Below are 18595 nucleotides of genomic sequence, written 5' to 3' on the forward strand. Positions count from 1 at the left end.
CCCAAACATATCACTATTATTCATTTATTTGGGCATAATTCCTCTATAATAATAAAGCAGGGGTCACCAATGTGGAGCCTGCAGGGGCTCACAGACAGTTCTGCTGGTTTCTGAAGGATACCACCCTCCCATTGCCGAGAAACAAGGCTTGAAAGTTGTGTTCTCTTGCTGTCCATAAGAACATGCTGCAGTGTGTGTTTGGCTGCGGCATGTGTGATGCACAGAACAGCTTCTGTGGTTTGTAAACATGTCCGCAGATCCCAGAAGGTTGATGACCGCTGGAGTATGACATATTAATTTCCCTTCAGGATAATTCTTTAATTTATAAAGCTGATAAGGGAAGAGAGGTAGCTGTGTTGAATTCTAAAGGCTGATTTTGGGAAGGAGATTTACAACTGGACAGAAAAGCAATATTGTAAATGAACAGATGGAGATCCTACATGATTTATCATGTTCATAAGTAAAGTTTCTGTCAAAATGGTATTATATTGGAGGTATATATATTTAAGACTTGGCAGGCTTGGCTTCTAGGTTTTTGGTTTATTATTTTTTTAAAAATATCTGGCAACTGGGTTCTGCAGCTTTAGGCATTGGTCCTCCTCCAGGCTGGATGGTGGCTCACCCTCTGCCTTCAGTTTTGTGCCTTGCAGAAGATGTTGGGGTGCCATGACCCCTGAGGGCCCTGGATCCCTCTGTTCTGTCTCGCTGTCCGCTGACACAGTCTGCTCCTCTTCGGGAGCAATTAGGTCTTCCTCTTGACAGGATTCCTCCCACAGGGGCATGACATCTACAATATATTCAGAGGTGCCTCAGTCAGTGGCAGTTTAGGGAAGTTTCGTCCGCCATCTTGATTCAAAATGGCATCCAATGGTATCCCAACAAACATGGTTGAAGACCTGCTCCTCTGTTGCAGAAACCATTTTGCCAAATTTGATGACTATATCTCAAGAGGTGTCCAAATGGATAGAGAGCAGATGGATGAACAACTTTCCGATAGATATATAGAGATATATATAGATATAGATAGCTAGATATGTAGAATATATGATACTATATTTATAATGACATAATATAACAATATAATATAATTGAAGAAGGAAGGTGTAAGTTATCAACGAGGTTTATTAGTCTATTGTATCTAACAGCCAAATAAGATATAAAATTACACAGGAATATTTGCAATTCTTACAAGATACATAACAATACTAGATGACTTAGTGTGAAATCACTGCTACAAGGTCCACAAGTGTGATTTCCAGAATAATAAAATAGTACGTCACCAACTTGCACACTGAAAGAAATAAAATTATCTAGGGATGTTATCCATATTATTAAAAGATAATGGCTATATTAACAGTATGCAACCTATGTTGCTGTTGAAAAATGTGGTCCTGTAAGATTTTGCATGTTGGTGTATAGTGGAAACAGTTACTAATCTGCATATATTGTCTTTTGCAGTTATCAGTGGCAGGGTGTCTTCCAACAGAAAATTCTTTGCAAAATAATGTTTTATTTTTAATTATTCCCATTGTACTAATACAGATTATTGTATATGCCTTCAGGGGCCTGAATTATGGCTTCCTTGAGACCGTAATATTTAATTTCTTTTCTGCCATGTATTAAAACCCATTGTTAACACTGCATGAATATTTCTAGTGCTTAATGTATTAGAAAATCCTTAGTGAAAGGAGATTAGTTTTTTGGTGTGTGTTTTTTTTTGTATTAACAAAACCATAAAACAGCTTCTGAGATTAAAGAGGAAAGCAAAATAATTCAGATAAGAGGCAAAGGTTTACGTTAACCTTAGAGAACATTCCAACACTTCCTTGTTTTAAAATTATTCAAAAGACATCTCTCTCAAATTTTGCGCAAACCCATGTCACTTGTGGAAATTAATTTGTCTTTTTTATGTGCTAGACAAAGGAAACGGTGGGCACATAAGTTTGCTTTGTTTCCCTGCCCATTCTCTGCAGTTGAAGAAAACACCAAATGACCTTTAAATTTTGTTAAAATATTATTAAGCCCTTTGTTTCCTGATTTTGCTGCAATACCAAGCACTCCCTTCATATAATTCAACCTCCCTAATGGCTATGGATTGAGTTAAGGTCTTCTAAATGCTGCTAATATTGTGTGCCAATGTTTTGCTATCCTTAGCAGAAAATGATTGTCCCAAATTCGCCTTTATGCACAGTGTGCCTCCAAGAACAGCATCCTAGCTCCCGAAATCCTCCTGCCTTTCATTTAATTCTGTTTTGGTTCATATGTAAATGCAACCCTCTCCATTATCTCTTGTTTCGATTAATCGGTCCAGGAGGCTAAAATTAAATTACCAGGATAAATTCGGTCTAGTGGTCACCTGGTCAGGTGTTTGCCGGTTTAGCAACTCTACTGCCTCTCCATGTGTTCCTAATGGCCCTATCTCCATTGTTGTCTTAACACTCACACCTCTCAGTAGGGCTTTTCTTCAGTGTCAGCATGCCAGCAATGGTACGTAGGTGCTGCAGACCATCATTTACCTTTCCCTTACCTTCCCCACCCCGACCTGACCACAGTGATCCATGCGACGGTCACCTCCAGGCTTGACTAGTGTAATTCGCTCTACGCGGGGCTGCCCTTGAAGCTGTCCCAGAAACTCCAGCGGGTGCAGAATGCTGCAACGAGGCTCCTCCCGGGGTCTCTGCCATGGAAGGATATTCACCCAGTGCTTTTCCAGCTGCACTGGCTCCCGGTGGAGTACAGGGTCAGATTTAAGGTGCTGTTTTTGACCTTTAAAGCCCTTCACGGCCTAGGACCCTCATACCTACGGGACTGCCTCTCCCGGTATGCCCCACGGAGGACCTTAAGGTCCATATATAGCAACACCCTAGAGGTCCCTGGCCCTAAGGAAGTTAGATTAGCCTCAACCAGAGCAGGGCCTTTTCAACACTGGCTCCGGCCTGGTGGAACACTCTGCCTCATGAGACCAGGACCCTGCAGGATCTGATTTCTTTCCGTAGGGGCTGTAAGACAGAGTTGTTCCGCCTAGCCTTTGGCTCAGAGCCAATTTGATTCCCTCCCCCTCTTTCTTTTTCCTTTCTCCTCTTGTGATGAGGCTGCATTTTAATATTTTAATGTTTCAATATTTTAATGTTGTATTTTAATCTTGTTTTTAAGTTGTATTCATTCAACTTGTTTTTATTATTGCTTGTTAGCCGCCCTGAGCCCAGCCTTGGCTGGGGAGGGCGGGGTATAAATTATTATTATTATTATTATTATTATTAAGCGTTCAAAAAGTCCCAGCATTAGAGAGGCCTCATGTGCCAATCTTGTGGTCTCCCAGCTGTCGCTGTGCTTTGGAATATTACATCAGGTTCATCATTTTAAAAGAAAACAAAGAAGTGGAACTTCAATCATCTGTTAATAATATATCAGCACCCTGTAAAAGGCGCAGAAAAATACTATAAAACGCTTCTGCTTAGCTATCACTGATGTAATATGTTTATAGGATAACTTTTGGTATTTTTTTTCTCCAGCGTGGATGTTTGAGGTTGCACAAAAAACACGAGAGCAGTACTTTAATACAAAAACATTTTGGAACACCTGCGTGGCATAAATCACTCCTTCAGCCTCCAAATTATAAATATTAGCTTATATGCAAAGTTTTCTTGCTTCTTGGTTGAGATTTAATCAAGATGTTCTGGCTCTGGTGAAAAATAGTCTTTTCCGTTAAGTCATCTTTATTTCTCGTAATGAAGATGTATCCGTAGTGTTGCTACTCCAGCCAAAAGCTATTTGCAGTCTTGCTGTCTGTTTATACAGTTGAACACATGGTTCCTCACCTAAATAATTTACTTGTAAAATGTATTTCCATGCATATGTTGCTAGTAAAGTAGGAATATCCAAGCACTGCCAAAGCAGCCTTCTCTAGAAGTTTAATTAAAGTGTTGCTTGAGTTTCACCAAGTTAAGGCCGGTAGACACATGTGAATGTACTTCACTTGATGACTCTTAGTACAAACTGTTCCCCACTGAAAAGCATTGGGATCCAGACTTCACCATCTGCAGATGGAAGGGGGTTTTTTTCCTGCCCACAGAAGACTTTTGACCTAGCAGAAGAATCTCACTGCCAGATCAGGAGGAGGTATCATTTGATACTTCCCTCTCCCCCACTGTCCCCACAGTATGAATTCATATAATCATAGAATTTGTAGAATTAGAAGATACTTTGAGGGTTATCTTATCCAACCCCATGCATTGCAGGAATCTCAACTAAAGCATCCATGACAGATGGTCCTTCAACCTCTGCTTAAAAACCTCCATGGAATAAGAGTCCATCAACTCTTGTGGAAGTCCATTCCGCTCTTACTGTTAGAAAGTTCTTCCTGATGCTTAGTTGGAATCTCATTGTGATTTGAATCCATTGGTTCGGGTCCTAGCCTCCAAAACAAGAGAAAACAAGCTTGCTCCATCTTCCATGTGACAGCCCTTTAGATATTTGAAGATCTTATCTTATCTCCACTCAGGTCAAACATACCCAGCTCCCACAACCGTTCCTCATAAGGCTTGGTTTCCAGAACATTGATCCATCTTAGTCCCTCCCTCGGAAGATGGTGGACTATCCTTCATTGGAGGTTAATGAAGCAGAGGTTTTTAAGCAGAGGTTGGATGACCATCTGTCCCAGAATCCTAGAGTTGGAAGGGACCACAAGGGTCATCTAGACTAGTGTTTCCAAACTTGGGTCTCCAGCTGTTTTTGGACTACAACTTCCATCGTCCCTAGCTGGCAAGACCAGTGGTCAGGGACAGTGGGAACTGTTGTCCGAAAACAGCTGGAGACCCAAGTTTGGGAAACACTGCCGTACAGGAATCTCTCACCCAGTGTGAGACTTGAATCCACAATCCTGAGATCAAGCATCGCATGCTCTACCAACTGAGCTAATGCCATTGATGCTTTAGCTGAGAGTCCTGCATAGCAGGGGGTTGGACTAGATGACTTTCAAGGCCCCTTCCAACTCTACAGTTCTATGTTTCTAGCTGATTTAAGGTGTCTTAATGTGCATGCACACAACACAAATGCGCACTGAAATCATATAAACAATAACTGGAAAGTTGCAAAATATATTTTAAGAATCTGAACAAAATCCCATCTTTCTGAAAGTAAGAAGTGGTGAGTGCCATGGGTCATGTGACTTTAAAAGGTAAAGGGACCCCTGACCATTAGGTCCAGTTGCAGACGACTCTGGGGTTGCGGCGCTCATCTCGCTTTATTGGCCAAGGGAGCCGGCGTACGGCTTCTGGGTCATGTAGCCAGCATGACTAAGCCGCTTCTGGTGAACCAGAGTCTCTGGGCTCAGCCATAGCTGCAAGCATCTGTAAATGATGCCATTTGGGAGTTCTCTAGCAGAGCATGCTCACATCCTGATCAGGAGAAACAACTGTACACAATTTCTTAAACATATGATCTCTACTTTGATTAAAATGAAGTTACCAGTGCTTCCTTTATAGGTATGAAACCTTAAATTTGTCTTACATTTCGTTAATTTGCAACCAACAATTGAACAAGAACATTTTGCTTCAAGCTGTTGTCATAGTTGTACCTTCCTCATTGTATCTTCCTCCTTTCGTTTTCTTGTTTTTTTAAAACTATTATATTTGAGGGTCCCTTTAAACGGAATACATTTGGGCAAAAAGAAACTCCCCCCCCCCAAGGTCTGTCTATGTATAATCAGTTTGAAAAATGGAATGGCTGAGTCAGGGTGGGGAGTCATAGAGCCATAGAATTGGAGCTGAACTCTGGCGGGGGGGGGAATCCTTATCTTTCCCACCCACCCCCACAGGGAAAGCTTGACACTTGGACTGAGCCACTGTGATGTCACAGTAATGTCAGGTAACCCTTTTTGCATAGTGTTGTGCATGGAAACTGTGGCAACTGGTAGATCGCCAGCCCTTGCAAAGTGCTGTGCATGAAGAAGAAGAAAAGAGTTTGGATTTGATATCCCGCTTTATCACTACCCGAAGGAGTCTCAAAGCGGCTAACATTCTCCTTTCCCTTCCTCCCCCACAACAAACACTCTGTGAGGTGAGTGGGGCTGAGAGACTTCAGAGAAGTGTGACTAGCCCAAGGTCACCCAGCAGCTGCGTGTGGAGGAGCGGGGACACGAACCCGGTTCACCAGATTACGAGTCTACTGCTCTTAACCACGACACCACACTGGCTCTCTATTCCACACCACACTGGCTCTATATCACATTGGCATGGGGTTTTCATGGTTCTGTTGACCAGCTGGTGATGTGGCATGGCCAAAACAGCAGCACAGGCCAAAATGAGGAGGGCTGGCAGGTCTAATTAGACCTGAGGCCCAGAGATTGCCAATGCTGGGTTGAATGGAAGCAAATAATGCTGTTAATTTGAAACCTCTCAATTAAAAAAAAAATTATCTCAAGTATCTTCTACTGGGGTACTAATGAGTATCGTTATTCTTTCAGATACTGATGAATACAGGCCACCAGTTTGGAAATCTTATCGTAAGTAGTTGATTGTGTTACTTTTGTCCCTACCCCTGGTACTGTTAATATTTTTTAAATGGTGGAAATTGTAAGTCTTGAAATTTATAAACACGGTGTATTCAGAATCCCTCTGCTCTGCAGCATCTGAAACCGAGGGGCTTGAAATAGATGATCCTCAGGGTCCCTTCCAACTCTATGAATGAAACACTATGAATGAAAGTATATTGTTAGGATACAGGTTCTGAACCTTACTGTACCAAGAAGATCAATGGTTGTCACAGACTTTTTTGGTCTATTTCCTTCTATTAAAACCAGTTGAACCAGGGGATATTTTTTCTTTTTTAAAACGTAAGAGGCTAGATTTGTATACTCCATTTTGGAAATGAGAGGATTTCATGATATTGCACTTTGCATCTGCTCTCTTGCTGAGGACGAAAAAAGCCCTTTAGAAAAATCCCCAAATCTGCTTCTGACCAGGTGTCTGATTTAGAAGTTTGGGGAACCTTCATTAAACTGTTTGCTCTCCGTTTTAAATCTACACATAAATTTGTGGGCGCATCAGAAAGTAAGTGGAGGAAGACCAAAACCATCACAAACCTAGATCCTGAAAAGATGCTGGATTGGACAATCACCTTTCACAATCCCAGGCTTACGATAGGAAAGTTGGCTTTATTGTAGCTAGAATTCTGTGTGCCTAGTGTTTGTTTGTGTATTCTTTTAAGACCCAAAATTGAAACAAGAGATAGCACCATATTACCGTATATATTCGAATCTAATGCACATTTTTGGGGCCAAATTGCAAAAATTAAGGTGTGAATTAGACTTGATGGTGTGTTTACATTTGCCAGCGAATACCTTTTTTGGTTTCAAAGGTTCTGAAAATTGAGGTGCATATTAGATTCGATGGTGCATTAGACTCGAGTAAATATGGTAGTTCTCAGTATCTCTCATTCATTCATATATATATATATATATATATATATATATATATATATATATGTATATATATGTATATATGTATGTATGTATGTATGTATGTATATGGAGAGAGAGAGAATTAGGAGGTTCTTGTCGTGATATAATATCTGTAATGTGTTTTTACTCTAGGGCTTCTGTCCCTGCTACTGAGTAGCTGGACCAACAGGACTTATCTGTCATTATTAGTGTTTCATGTTCAGTGTCCCACCATGATTTAAATCTGTTCTGTATTGAAATTAATGTCAACCTTCATTTCATTTCATTTGTGCCCAGGCTTTGACTTCAGAGCCTCGAAGGAACCGTGGTACCTTTAAGAGTCCCCTGCCCCACAGCTGCTGCCGCATAATCACTATTGTCAGAACCTTTGTCTGCTCCAGAGCCTTTTAAGTGTCCCACAGTGCAGCTTTCGAGTCATAACTTATTATATCAGTCACTTGTCATATGCCAAGCCAGTCACTTAATATAAAACCATTAACACACAAAGTGACTCGAAGCAGGCTTTTTGTCTTCAAGCTGATGATTAAAGGATAAAATTGGCACTCATTGTGTCGCTTATATTAAACATCGTTAATCACAACAACCATACATCCAGCAACTTGTCACCATGAAATGCATGTGTGTTGTCTCCCGTTGCAAATAACAATAATAAATCGCTGCAAAATAACCTTTTGCAAGGAAAGTGAAGCTTTTGTCCTTTTTTGTTTATGGTTCAACCAAAATATGCAATTCCGTTGAATGTTTCCAATGTGCTCGGTTACCTTTTCTTAAGAATTCAGAGAGAGTTGTTGGGTGCTAACCTATAGTGTCCAGGACAGGATATCTGAAACAGCTTTCAGCATAACAGAGCTAAGCCATGGTTTTAACTTCTGCCTCCCTCCTCCTCAGTCATGTTGTTGTCTGGATCAACTCTAATATCATTGCAATCAGTCTTGGAGAATGAGGTGGGAGGCGATAACAGGTGGCTGGGGTGGGAGGAGGAAATTGGCAAAGGTTGCCTCGCCCCTCCCTTTGCCAGCAGAATCCCTCCCTTGGATCAAAAGTCTTCCATGGATGAAAATCTGCCTCCAGCTTACCACATTGCTGTTTAGCTACTTCTGACGTGTAGTTGGTATATTGTATACTTTTAGTTTCCCATGTATTGAATGCCGCTTCGAACATAGTCAATGTGGCATACAAAGGAACCGGGTACTGACCGTTGGCGTAGACAGATCCCTGAATGTCAAAAATGGCTATTTCATTAATACCAACAAACAAATGCTAAAGTGTTTACCTCCTTGCAGTCTTAAACATAAAAATGAAATCCATTTTTCCTCTGCCTTTTCCTAGTGTATCAGTTGCAACAAGAAGCTCCCCACCCTAGAAGGATTACCTGCACATCTGAGGTGGGTTTACTGTGAAAGCTAAATGTAATTGAAGGCTTTTAAAAATACTGAATATTGTTGCTTAGTTTAGTTCTGGCAAACCTCCACGACCAGGCACAGCCCACCACTGCCTTCCCTGGACCTCCTTGAATATATTTTCCCTGTGGCCACTGTTTTAATTTCCCACAATGTTCCTAACCCTTTTTATTATTATTATTTATAAGCCAATTACCCTTAGTCCCTCTTTCCCAGTCTCACCACTACATGATGGAAGCTTTAGCTGGTTTCCTTTGAGCCAGGCTTGTAGGCAGTTCTCTGCCTGAACATGGCTAGGAAATCATGCTGTTAATATTCCAATTACTATATAAAAGCACAGGGCCCTTATTGCAGCCCTCTTAGAGACCATACTAAGTGTGATTCTCCATACATCATTAGCAAACATGTCTCTGTTTTCTGAAAGATTTAATACCAAGAAAAGAACAGGAAGTCATTTTTCAACTGGGACCACAGCATGCAGGGAGGGGAAGGTTAAATCGTTCTTCCTCTGCCATGACACCCATGAGAATCACCTCCGCTCAGCTGGTACTATTCCTGTTTTGTTTAGTGCTCATTTGCACTTAGGGTGAGTGCAGTCCTATGTTGTTGTTGTTGTTTAGTCATTTAGTCATGTCCGACTCTTCGTGACCTCGTGGACCAGAGCACGCCAGGCACTCCTGTCTTCCACTGCCTCCCGCAGTTTGGTCAAACTCATGCTAGTAGCTTCGAGAACACTATCCAACCATCTCGTCCTCTGTCCTCCCCTTCTCCTTGTGCCCTCCATCTTTCCCAACATCAGGGTCTTTTCCAGGGAGTCATCTCTTCTCATGAGGTGGCCAAAGTATTGGATCTGTCCTTCCAGAGAGCACTCAGGGCTGGTTTCCTTTAGAATGGATAGGTGTGATCTTCTTGCAGTCCATGGGACTCTCAAGAGTCTCCTCCAGCACCATAATTTAAAAGCATAGATTCTTCGGCAGTCTTCTTTATGGTCCAGCTCTCACTTCCATACATCACTACTGGGAAAACCATAGCTTTAACTATACGGACCTTTGTTGGCAAGGTGATGTCTCTGCTTTTTTGAAGATCCTAGGGCTTTTTTTCTCAGCCAAAGCTCAGCTCTGGCACCTCTCAGGTGGGCACCATTGCCATTCGAAGGCTCCAGCACCTCTTTTTCTATGAAAATAGCACTGTGCAGTTAAACTAAAAATGGTCATTGTTATGATTTGCATCATCATGTCTGACCACCCTTGACCTGTCCGTCTTGTTAAATCAGGCACTTATTACTGATTTGCTGGATTTTTTTGCTTGATAGCCATTAATTAATTGTTTGTAAGGGGTGAAAGGAGGGAGAGGGAGAACGAGTGCAGGACTCACTGGATAAAAACCAGCAAGGAAACCAACCAGTTGTCAACCATTTGTCAATCAGACCTTCCTTCCCAGACATTGGGGCACTATCTGATGACCAAAACGTGTCCTGCAAAAGTAAGCCATGCACATAAACAGGGTTTCATGCTTGGATCATCCTCAGGGACTAGTTCTCATTGTACATCAGGGTGTGCAGTGGATGATGAACACGTTGCTTTCAGCCCCGGCAGCCCTGATTTCTTGTTCGCTGATTCCAGGTCTCTCCCCTGGTTGCCTTCAGTAGACATGATCAGTGCTGTCTAATCTCTTTGGCGGAGGGAGAATATGTTGGTCTGGTTTTCTCTCTCATCTTACTGGACAAAGCTGAACTTGCCCACCTATTCAAGGTTACAAACCTGGTAGCTCCAATCACCATGTCAGGAGCTTTTTTATGTTTTTAGGCAAACCGTTTTATCTGTTCCTCAGCCAGCTCTGCTGGATCACAGCGCAACATCAATTTCAATTTTTAATATGCTACGGCGTGAAATTTGACTTGTTATAATGCAGCCACAAAACACCATTCATGCTAAATAGGCGCTGAAAATGATTAAAGTTTTAAATTTTATTGCAACACTTTCATCATGTACCCAAGGGGAGAGGAAATTAATCTTCGAAATGTGTTTGTCATTTTGACATAGCCTTAAATACAGGGGAGCACAGTACTGTCATGGCCTTAATAGCTTATACCGCTTAGATCACAAACAGGATTAATTTACTGAATTAAATAGGAGTTTCTTTGTGCTGCTCTCTTTCATATGCCAGTTGCAATTCTTCCAAATGTGCTGTAAAGCTCTAGGATGGAAAAAAATAAAGCTCCAATGGCCGTGAAGTGGCCCACGTTTTCAAAGAAAACTACAGTTTCTGCCAATATTGATTTGGCAGGCATTTTAATTATTTATCTAGCTAATGCTGATTCCTGTTCATGAAGATAAGTAGTGATCAGGATAAATTAAGGTTTTGCTCTCTAGCCTATTAATGAGTACCCTGGTAAGAATTTTCTCTTGCACGGCTGCAAACGTGTACAACACAGTTCCCTTTCTCTTGTCTGACATTGGGATTTTAGTAGCGCTCTTAACAGACATTTCACTTCATTGGAACAGCCCAGTTGGTTTCATGAGAGTCAAACATCATCTGTATGGCCACAGGTTTCCTATCCTTGCCAAAGCTGTATGCACCTCGAAATCTCTCCCAGAAAAACATATCATAAAATCAGCAATAGCACCAGTCAACGGCAAAAGCCCTAACCAGTTCATCAGCAATAACATCAAGGGGACTGAACCCTGGTCTTTCTTTCTTCTCCAAATGAGGCCCAGTCGCTTAGCATTATGGCTGATGTTCTGATGGGCATTACACAGACACAGACGTAGCTCCTGAGAGGACACACAGACAACCTACTGCATATTGCTGCATAACATTGCAAATCCGTTCCATGTATATGTGCCACCTCCTTTCCTAACCTTTTAAAAGCATTTCATTAACTTTTCTTTCAGTAGCAACAGAAGTAAGGGGCATAGCAATCTCACGTCCAATTAAAAAGCAATTTTATTGCTTTTGCATGGTTCTTTTTTGGTTGCTGTGCACTGTTTTGCGAGAGGGCAGCATAGAAATGCTTCCATAGATAAAATAATAATAAAGCTAAAGAAATGGCCGCCAAAACAATCATATTCCAGAATATGCCCCCCGTATCCTTTTTCGTTAGACTACTTTTTGGAATGTGATGCCGATAACAACGACTAGTGTAACCGTTCAACTGAGATCATTCTGAAATAAATCGTAACTTTTATTTCCAACTAGGAATTTAGAAGGATTTGTTGGAACCCCCCCAAAAGGGACGCGGGTGGTGCTGTGGGTTAAACCACAGAGCCTAGGACTTGCCGATCAGAAGGTCGGTGGTTCGAATCCCCGCGACGGGGTGAGCTCCCGTTGCTCGGTCCCTGCTCCTGCCAACCTAGCAGTTTGAAAGCACGTCAAAGTGCAAGTCGATAAATAGGTACCGCTCCGGTGGGAAGGTAAACGGCATTTCCGTGCACTGCTCTGGTTCGCCAGAAGCGGCTTAGTCATGCTGGCCACATGACCCGGAAGCTGTACGCCGGCTCCCTTGGCCAATAAAGCGAGATGAGCGCCGCAACCCCAGAGTCAGTCATGACTGGACCTAATGGTCAGGGGTCCCTTTACCCTTACCTAACCCCAAAAGCATACTGATACTGGCGGTGCGGATTGATGAAGGATCATTTCTGACATGATGAGAAGACCAACCAAAAAGTAGAGATGTGAGAAGGACAACTTAACGTGCGGCAAGGAGCATTGTCTGTTCAGGGCTGCCTCTTGGCTAGGGTTAAGCCATTTGTAAGCCTTTACAAATATCACTTCTGTTTACTTGACCTTATTATCAGAGTGTGTTCAGATATTTCCCCAGGTCATTCGGAAAAGAAAGTGTTGTGCTTAGGGGAGTCAGGACTGTGAGCCTTCTTTTGAGCGACACCGACATCAATATAGAGAGGCTTTAAATCAAATATGTCTTAATACTCTCAAGTATCAATCCAATTATATTGGGTTTTTTTACAGTGCTATGTTTACACTGAAGCAGAGGGGTAATTTTATAGGAAACAGATGATACGAGTTTTTACTGACCATATCTCCAACTGATTTAATACTCCCCAATTGTAATATGAACTTTCAAGGCTTTTTATTATTCTTTTTTTTAAGAAAAACGCCTGATTCTTTATTACTGTTGTTCCCTTGCTGCATGTTTGTTCATGTGGCTTACTCACACATGTAAGATGTCCTTTGCTGTCACAGCTTGGCATCTTGCCATGGAGTTAAAATAATCTTAAATGAAAAGATATCAAGCGAACCAGATGATTGAATTAATTAATATCCCCCTCTTCTTGTTGTATAGTAAAGCTTCATGCTAATATAACCCTAATTACCAGCAAGCCTGAGTGAACAGTATCCACAAACAACCTTGTCCTAAGCAGCCCTTTATACTGCCACTGGGTGATTTTCCTGGTAAATAAGTTCCTGGAGATATTTTCGGCATCCTAAGGGGTTTTACTTTCCTCTTCACTCTTTTTATTTTATTTTAAATGTTTTCCCTTCATCTCCTCTATTTGTTCCCTGGAATTAACAGCTTGTAGGTAGGTTTTTGCACATTGGCCTGCAGGAACTAGAGGAAAAACCTAGTTTGTTTGTTTATATACTGCTTAATTGTGTTAAGGAGACACAAGTGGCGCTGTGGTCTAAACCACAGAGCCTAGGACTTGCCGATCAGAAGGTCAGCGGTTCGAATCCCCGTGACGGGGTGAGCTCCCATTGCTCGGTCCCTGCTCCTGCCAACCTAGCAGTTCAAAAGCACGTCAAAGTGCAAGTAGATAAATAGGTACTGCTCCTGCGGGAAGGTAAACGGTGTTTCTTTGGCTGCTCTGGTTTTGCCAGAAGCAGATTAGTCATGCTGGCTACATGACCCGGGAAAACTGTCTGTGGACAAACGTCGGCTCCCTCGGCCAGTAAAGCAAGATGAGCGCCGTAACCCTAGAGTTGTTCGCGACTGGACTTAACTGTCAGGGGTCCTTTACCTTTTAAAAATTGTGATAAAACCTCAAACCGGTTTGCAAAAAGGATAAAGCAATAAAATTAGCAGTAAAAGCAGTTAAGAACATGTATTTTAAAAAAAAATTAAGACCAACAATAAGCTAAAAAAAAACCCCAGCAGCTTCTACATGTCTGGATAAACAGAAATGTTTTAACAGATATTGAAAAGAGTTGGGGAGTTCCAAAATATGAGAGGGTCCACACTGCAAGATGGATTTCTTACAAGAGCAGAAGGAGTATTATGTGCCAAACTACCCCTGTGCTAGACCATTTTCGAATCACAAATGAGAGGCTTATCATGGAGCAAGATTTTTGGCCAGAGTCATGGAACTCAGCTGCTGTTGAGTTACTTTTTGGGGTGGGGGAACCACATACACACATCTCCTACAAGCTTCATCCCCACACACAGATGTGCCCCCTCCCCCATGTTCCCTTCCCTCATTCTTACTTATTTGGGACCCAGGCACATACGTTGCCTCTAGAATTCTAGGCACCGTGTTTGTGAATATTGGATCTATGGGCTACCAATAAAATGAGGCTGCATTTTAAGATGGCTGCCGAATGCTTGAAGCAGGGTTTTGAGCTCTAAGGCAAGTTTCTGCTCTAGAACCAACCCTTAGCATTTGTTTTTATCCTCTCTTCCCTTTTATTTCTTAACTCCTTTTAGTGCTTCGTTTTGTTGTTTGAATTTATTGTTTTATCTCATTGTTTTATTGTTCTAACTCCCCTAAAGTGTGAGGCTGCATGAAGCTGGGCTGGGCTGAGCACTTTGCTAAAAGGTAAAGGTACCCCTGCCCATACGGGCCAGTCTTGACAGACTCTAGGGTTGTGCGCCCATCTCACTCAAGAGGCCGGGGGCCAGCGCTGTCCGGAGACACTTCCGGGTCACGTGGCCAGCGTGACATCGCTGCTCTGGCGAGCCAGAGCCGCACACGGAAACGCCGTTTACCTTCCCGCTAGTAAGCGGTCCCTATTTATCTACTTGCACCCGGGAGTGCTTTCAAACTGTGCCAAACGCAAGGTCGCGCCAAAGTTTACAAGATACTAGTTCTAAATTAAGGAAGAGAAACATCTTGATTATCAGAACTGTTGAGGAGCGAGCCCAGGTGGCAGCTGCAGAGAGTATCAGTTGCTAAGGAGTAACAGCGAGAGAGAAAACCATTGTCACCATGTGGGCTTCCTGGAGACATCTGGTTGAAACAGGATGTTAGGCTATGTGATTCAGTAGATGTCCTTAGCTATTTAATATGGGTGACATTGGAGGGAAAGGACTCCTTTGCTTTGCAGAAGGGACTGAGATCAATTCCCTGGAAGAGTTACTGGCGGGATGCTGTTCTTGCCAATTCTTCCTTCAGCACCCTGGTTCCCACACTCTTCTGATTTTTGAGAGGTAGAAGGGGTTGTATTGAGAAGGAGGAATAAGTGAAAATCGCCCACTTTCCTCCAGCCATGTCTTGTGAGCGGAGTTCTACTCATGGGAACTTTGGTCACAACCCATTTGCTTCTGTATTCTGCATTGGTCTATTGGGTGGGGGCCTCCTGGGCTGTGTGGCTTCCATATAGCCATACAGTGGTACCTTGGGTTACATATGCTTCAGGTTACATACGCTTCAGGTTACATACTCTGCTAACCCAGAAATAATACCTCGGGTTAAGAACTTTGCTTCAGGATGAGAACAGAAATCGCGCGGCAGCAGCGGGAGGCCCCATTAGCTAAAGTGGTGCTTCAGGTTAAGAACGGACCTCCAGAACGAATTACGTACGTAACCAGAGGTACCACTGTATCCAGCTGTGGTCTCCAGACTAGTGCATATAATTCAGGTGTGGCTTGCTGGTAGAAATGGCAAAATTTCACCTATGCAGCTGATTTCCACATGAAACAAGTTGTGAAGTGGCCCTTTTAATAAGCTAAGGGATTTTCATGACTAAAAGTTGTGGTATCCGACTTAAAATGTATGTTCCAGGTCAGGGCTTCCCAAACTTTGGTCTCTAGCTGTGGTTGTACTACAACTCCCATCATCCCTAGCTAGCAGGACCAGTGGTCAGGGATGATGGGAATTGTAGTTCAAAAAAACAACTGGACACCCAAGTTTGGGAAACCCTGTTCTAGGTAAGCAAAAAAGATATAGAAATGATAAACAGTATTTGTGTCTTTTGTCTATTAGCTGTTATTCAGTTAATTACAGGATAAACCGTGCATTAAGGGAGAACACGAACTCTTTACATATTCTGTATTGTTCTGGTAAAATGATGCTTCTTTTTTTCTTTTTCAATAGGTAGAGAACAGACCGAAGTACTATGGACGAGAGTAAGTAATGCAGTGTGCTCTGAATTTTTTGCCTTAAGCTAAGGGCAGTCTAATAGAGCAAAAATACCAAAACTTTGCCCAATGGCTACTCTGCATGTTCTCAATGGGTTCATAAAACATCTCAATTTGTCTTCGAGGATACAGAGATGAGATTATTTTGCAATTCACTGGTGGTTTCAACAACATAGGCAGTTTTACTCGACCATGAATAGGTCACATAAGGAAATGTTGACACGCACATCTTCAGTAGTCAGGTCAGATTTCTCTGCAAATCTGATGACAGGCTAGCAGTTTTGTACTTCAAAGTGCTTTACTTCATATTCCTGCTTCCATTTGGCAGAATTGTTGGCAATAAAATAAAATGTGTGAGTTATTTTTCTTTTTTCCTTTTATTTAAGGAGGGTGGGGAGCAAAATCACACTAGAGCCCCCGTCTGTCTTTCTTCTTCTTCTTTTTTTAGAGTGGCTATGGAAATTTATAGCCAATTTTCATCTTTACCCATACAATGAAATTGGGAAGTAGATTACAAGCAATCACATCATAGGAGAATTTTGATATATGTATTTTTCAGCAGTTGAAAAATCTTCAGTCACCTTTTATTTCATTCACACATTTTGTTCAGGGGTATTTTTGTTTGTTAACTCAAAATTTATAGTTTGTTCCTCTTGGAATTCATGGGTTCACAACCATCCATTTGGTGTTCAACTCGACGCCTTTATATTGAGGTAATTTACAGTTCCGTGTCTGGAAATAAAGTATCTTCAGAGCAGTTTAAAGTTGCCAAAGTGAATTAATGGACTTCAACATTCTTGTTGGACTTGTAAATTTGCAAGTGAAGATCATTTGAGTTGTCAACAAAGCCAAGTAACATGGAATTCAAAACTATGGAGCTATAATGTCAGCAACTTAGGGCGAGCTTGTACAACTAGTAAAATCAAGCTGGAAAGATTTTCTTCAGGTTATAGATCAGCTTGTGCAAGTAGGAGGCTACATACTGGTGACTGGGAGCAGCTGCCGAGACCACATAACACCGGTCTTGAAAGACCTGCATTGGCTCCCAGTATGTTTCTGAGCACAATTCAAAGTATTGGTGCTGACCTTTAAAGCCCTAAACGGCCTCGGCCTAGTATACCTGAAGGAGCATCTCCACCCCCATCGTTCACTGAGGGCCTCCTCTGAGGGCCTTCTGGCGGTTCCCTCACTGCAATAAGCAAAGTTATAGGGAACCAGGTGAAGGGCCTTCTCGGTAGTGGCACCCGCCCTGTGGAATGCCCTCCCATCAGATGTCAAAGAAATAAACAACTACAGTGGTACCTCGGGTTAAGTACTTAATTCGTTCCAGAGCTCCGTTCTTAACCTGAAACTGTTCTTAACCTGAAGCACCACTTTAGCTAATGGGGCCTCCCGCTGCTGCCGCGTCACCGGAGCACGATTTCTTTTCTCATCCTGAAGCAAAGTTCTTAACCCGAGGTACTATTTCTGGGTTCGCGGAGTCTGTAACCTGAAGCGTATGTAACCCGAGGTACCACTGTATCTGATGTTTAGAAGACATCTGAAGGCAGCCCTGTTTAGGGAAGTTTTTAATGTCTGATGTTTTAATGTATTTTTAATCTTTTGTTGGAAGCCGCCCAGAGTGGCTAGGGAAACCCAGCCAGATGGGTGAGGTATAAATTGTTGTTGTTGTTGTTGTTGTTGTTGTTGTTGTTGTTGTTGTTGTTGTACTACTTCAGTTGGGACTCCCAAAGTAGACTTCTTGCACATGGGAAATAGTATATCAGAAGGTGTGCTAGTGACATAGCTAAATCACCTGCAGAGCATTATGGCAGAGGAAAAGTTTGGACCAGGGCCTAGCTGTACTAAACTTCCCATTCTTTATATTTTTGCCCTTTGTATGTACAATGCTTTTCGTTAAAGACATTTTCTCTTACAGAATTTCATTGTCATTTCTTATATGGCTTTTACAGTGTACCTTGGTTCTCAAACTTAATCCGTTCAGGAAATCCGTTTGAAAATGTTTGAAAACATTCTGATTGGTGCAGGTGCCCCAGAAACAATAGCCGACAGCTGCATCAGACGTTCGGCTTCTGAAAAACCTTTGAAAACCGGAACACTTACTTCCAGGTTTTCGGTGTTTGGGAACCAAGGTGTTTGATAACCAAGGCGTTTGAGAACCAAGGTACCACTGTAGTGGTGTACTTTTGTGCAGTATCTGAGGAGGAAAGCAGATCTCAGTAAAATAACAGCATTGTCTCTTTCTACACCGTAGTTCATTGCAGTATGTACACTGTTGGATGTCAACATTCACATCCCAGACAGATTTTGTGATGGTCAGCACGCTCTGCCTTATGCTCCTACTTGCCAGAAATACACGAGTGAACACTGACGATCTCATTGAGGGAACTGTCAGCGTTCACTGGGTGTGCCTCTGAAACT

At 42.2% G+C, this 18595-nt stretch overlaps 1 protein-coding gene across 2 annotated transcripts in view; it reads left to right on the forward strand.

Moving 5' to 3' along the window:
• CHN1 (chimerin 1) overlaps positions 1 to 18595 on the forward strand; it is a 102333-nt gene that overhangs the window by 16972 nt on the left and 66766 nt on the right. Inside the window, exons 2-4 of one of the 2 annotated variants that reach the window (XM_053410612.1) lie at positions 6464 to 6502; positions 8789 to 8844; positions 16131 to 16162. In XM_053410612.1, the coding sequence (XP_053266587.1) occupies positions 6464 to 6502; positions 8789 to 8844; positions 16131 to 16162 (127 nt within the window). The remainder of the gene's footprint in view (positions 1 to 6463; positions 6503 to 8788; positions 8845 to 16130; positions 16163 to 18595) is intronic. The other variant, XM_053410603.1, reaches the window with a different exon arrangement.

This window comes from Podarcis raffonei, chromosome 1 (assembly GCF_027172205.1).
Source record: "Podarcis raffonei isolate rPodRaf1 chromosome 1, rPodRaf1.pri, whole genome shotgun sequence".
NCBI lineage: Eukaryota > Metazoa > Chordata > Lepidosauria > Squamata > Lacertidae > Podarcis > Podarcis raffonei.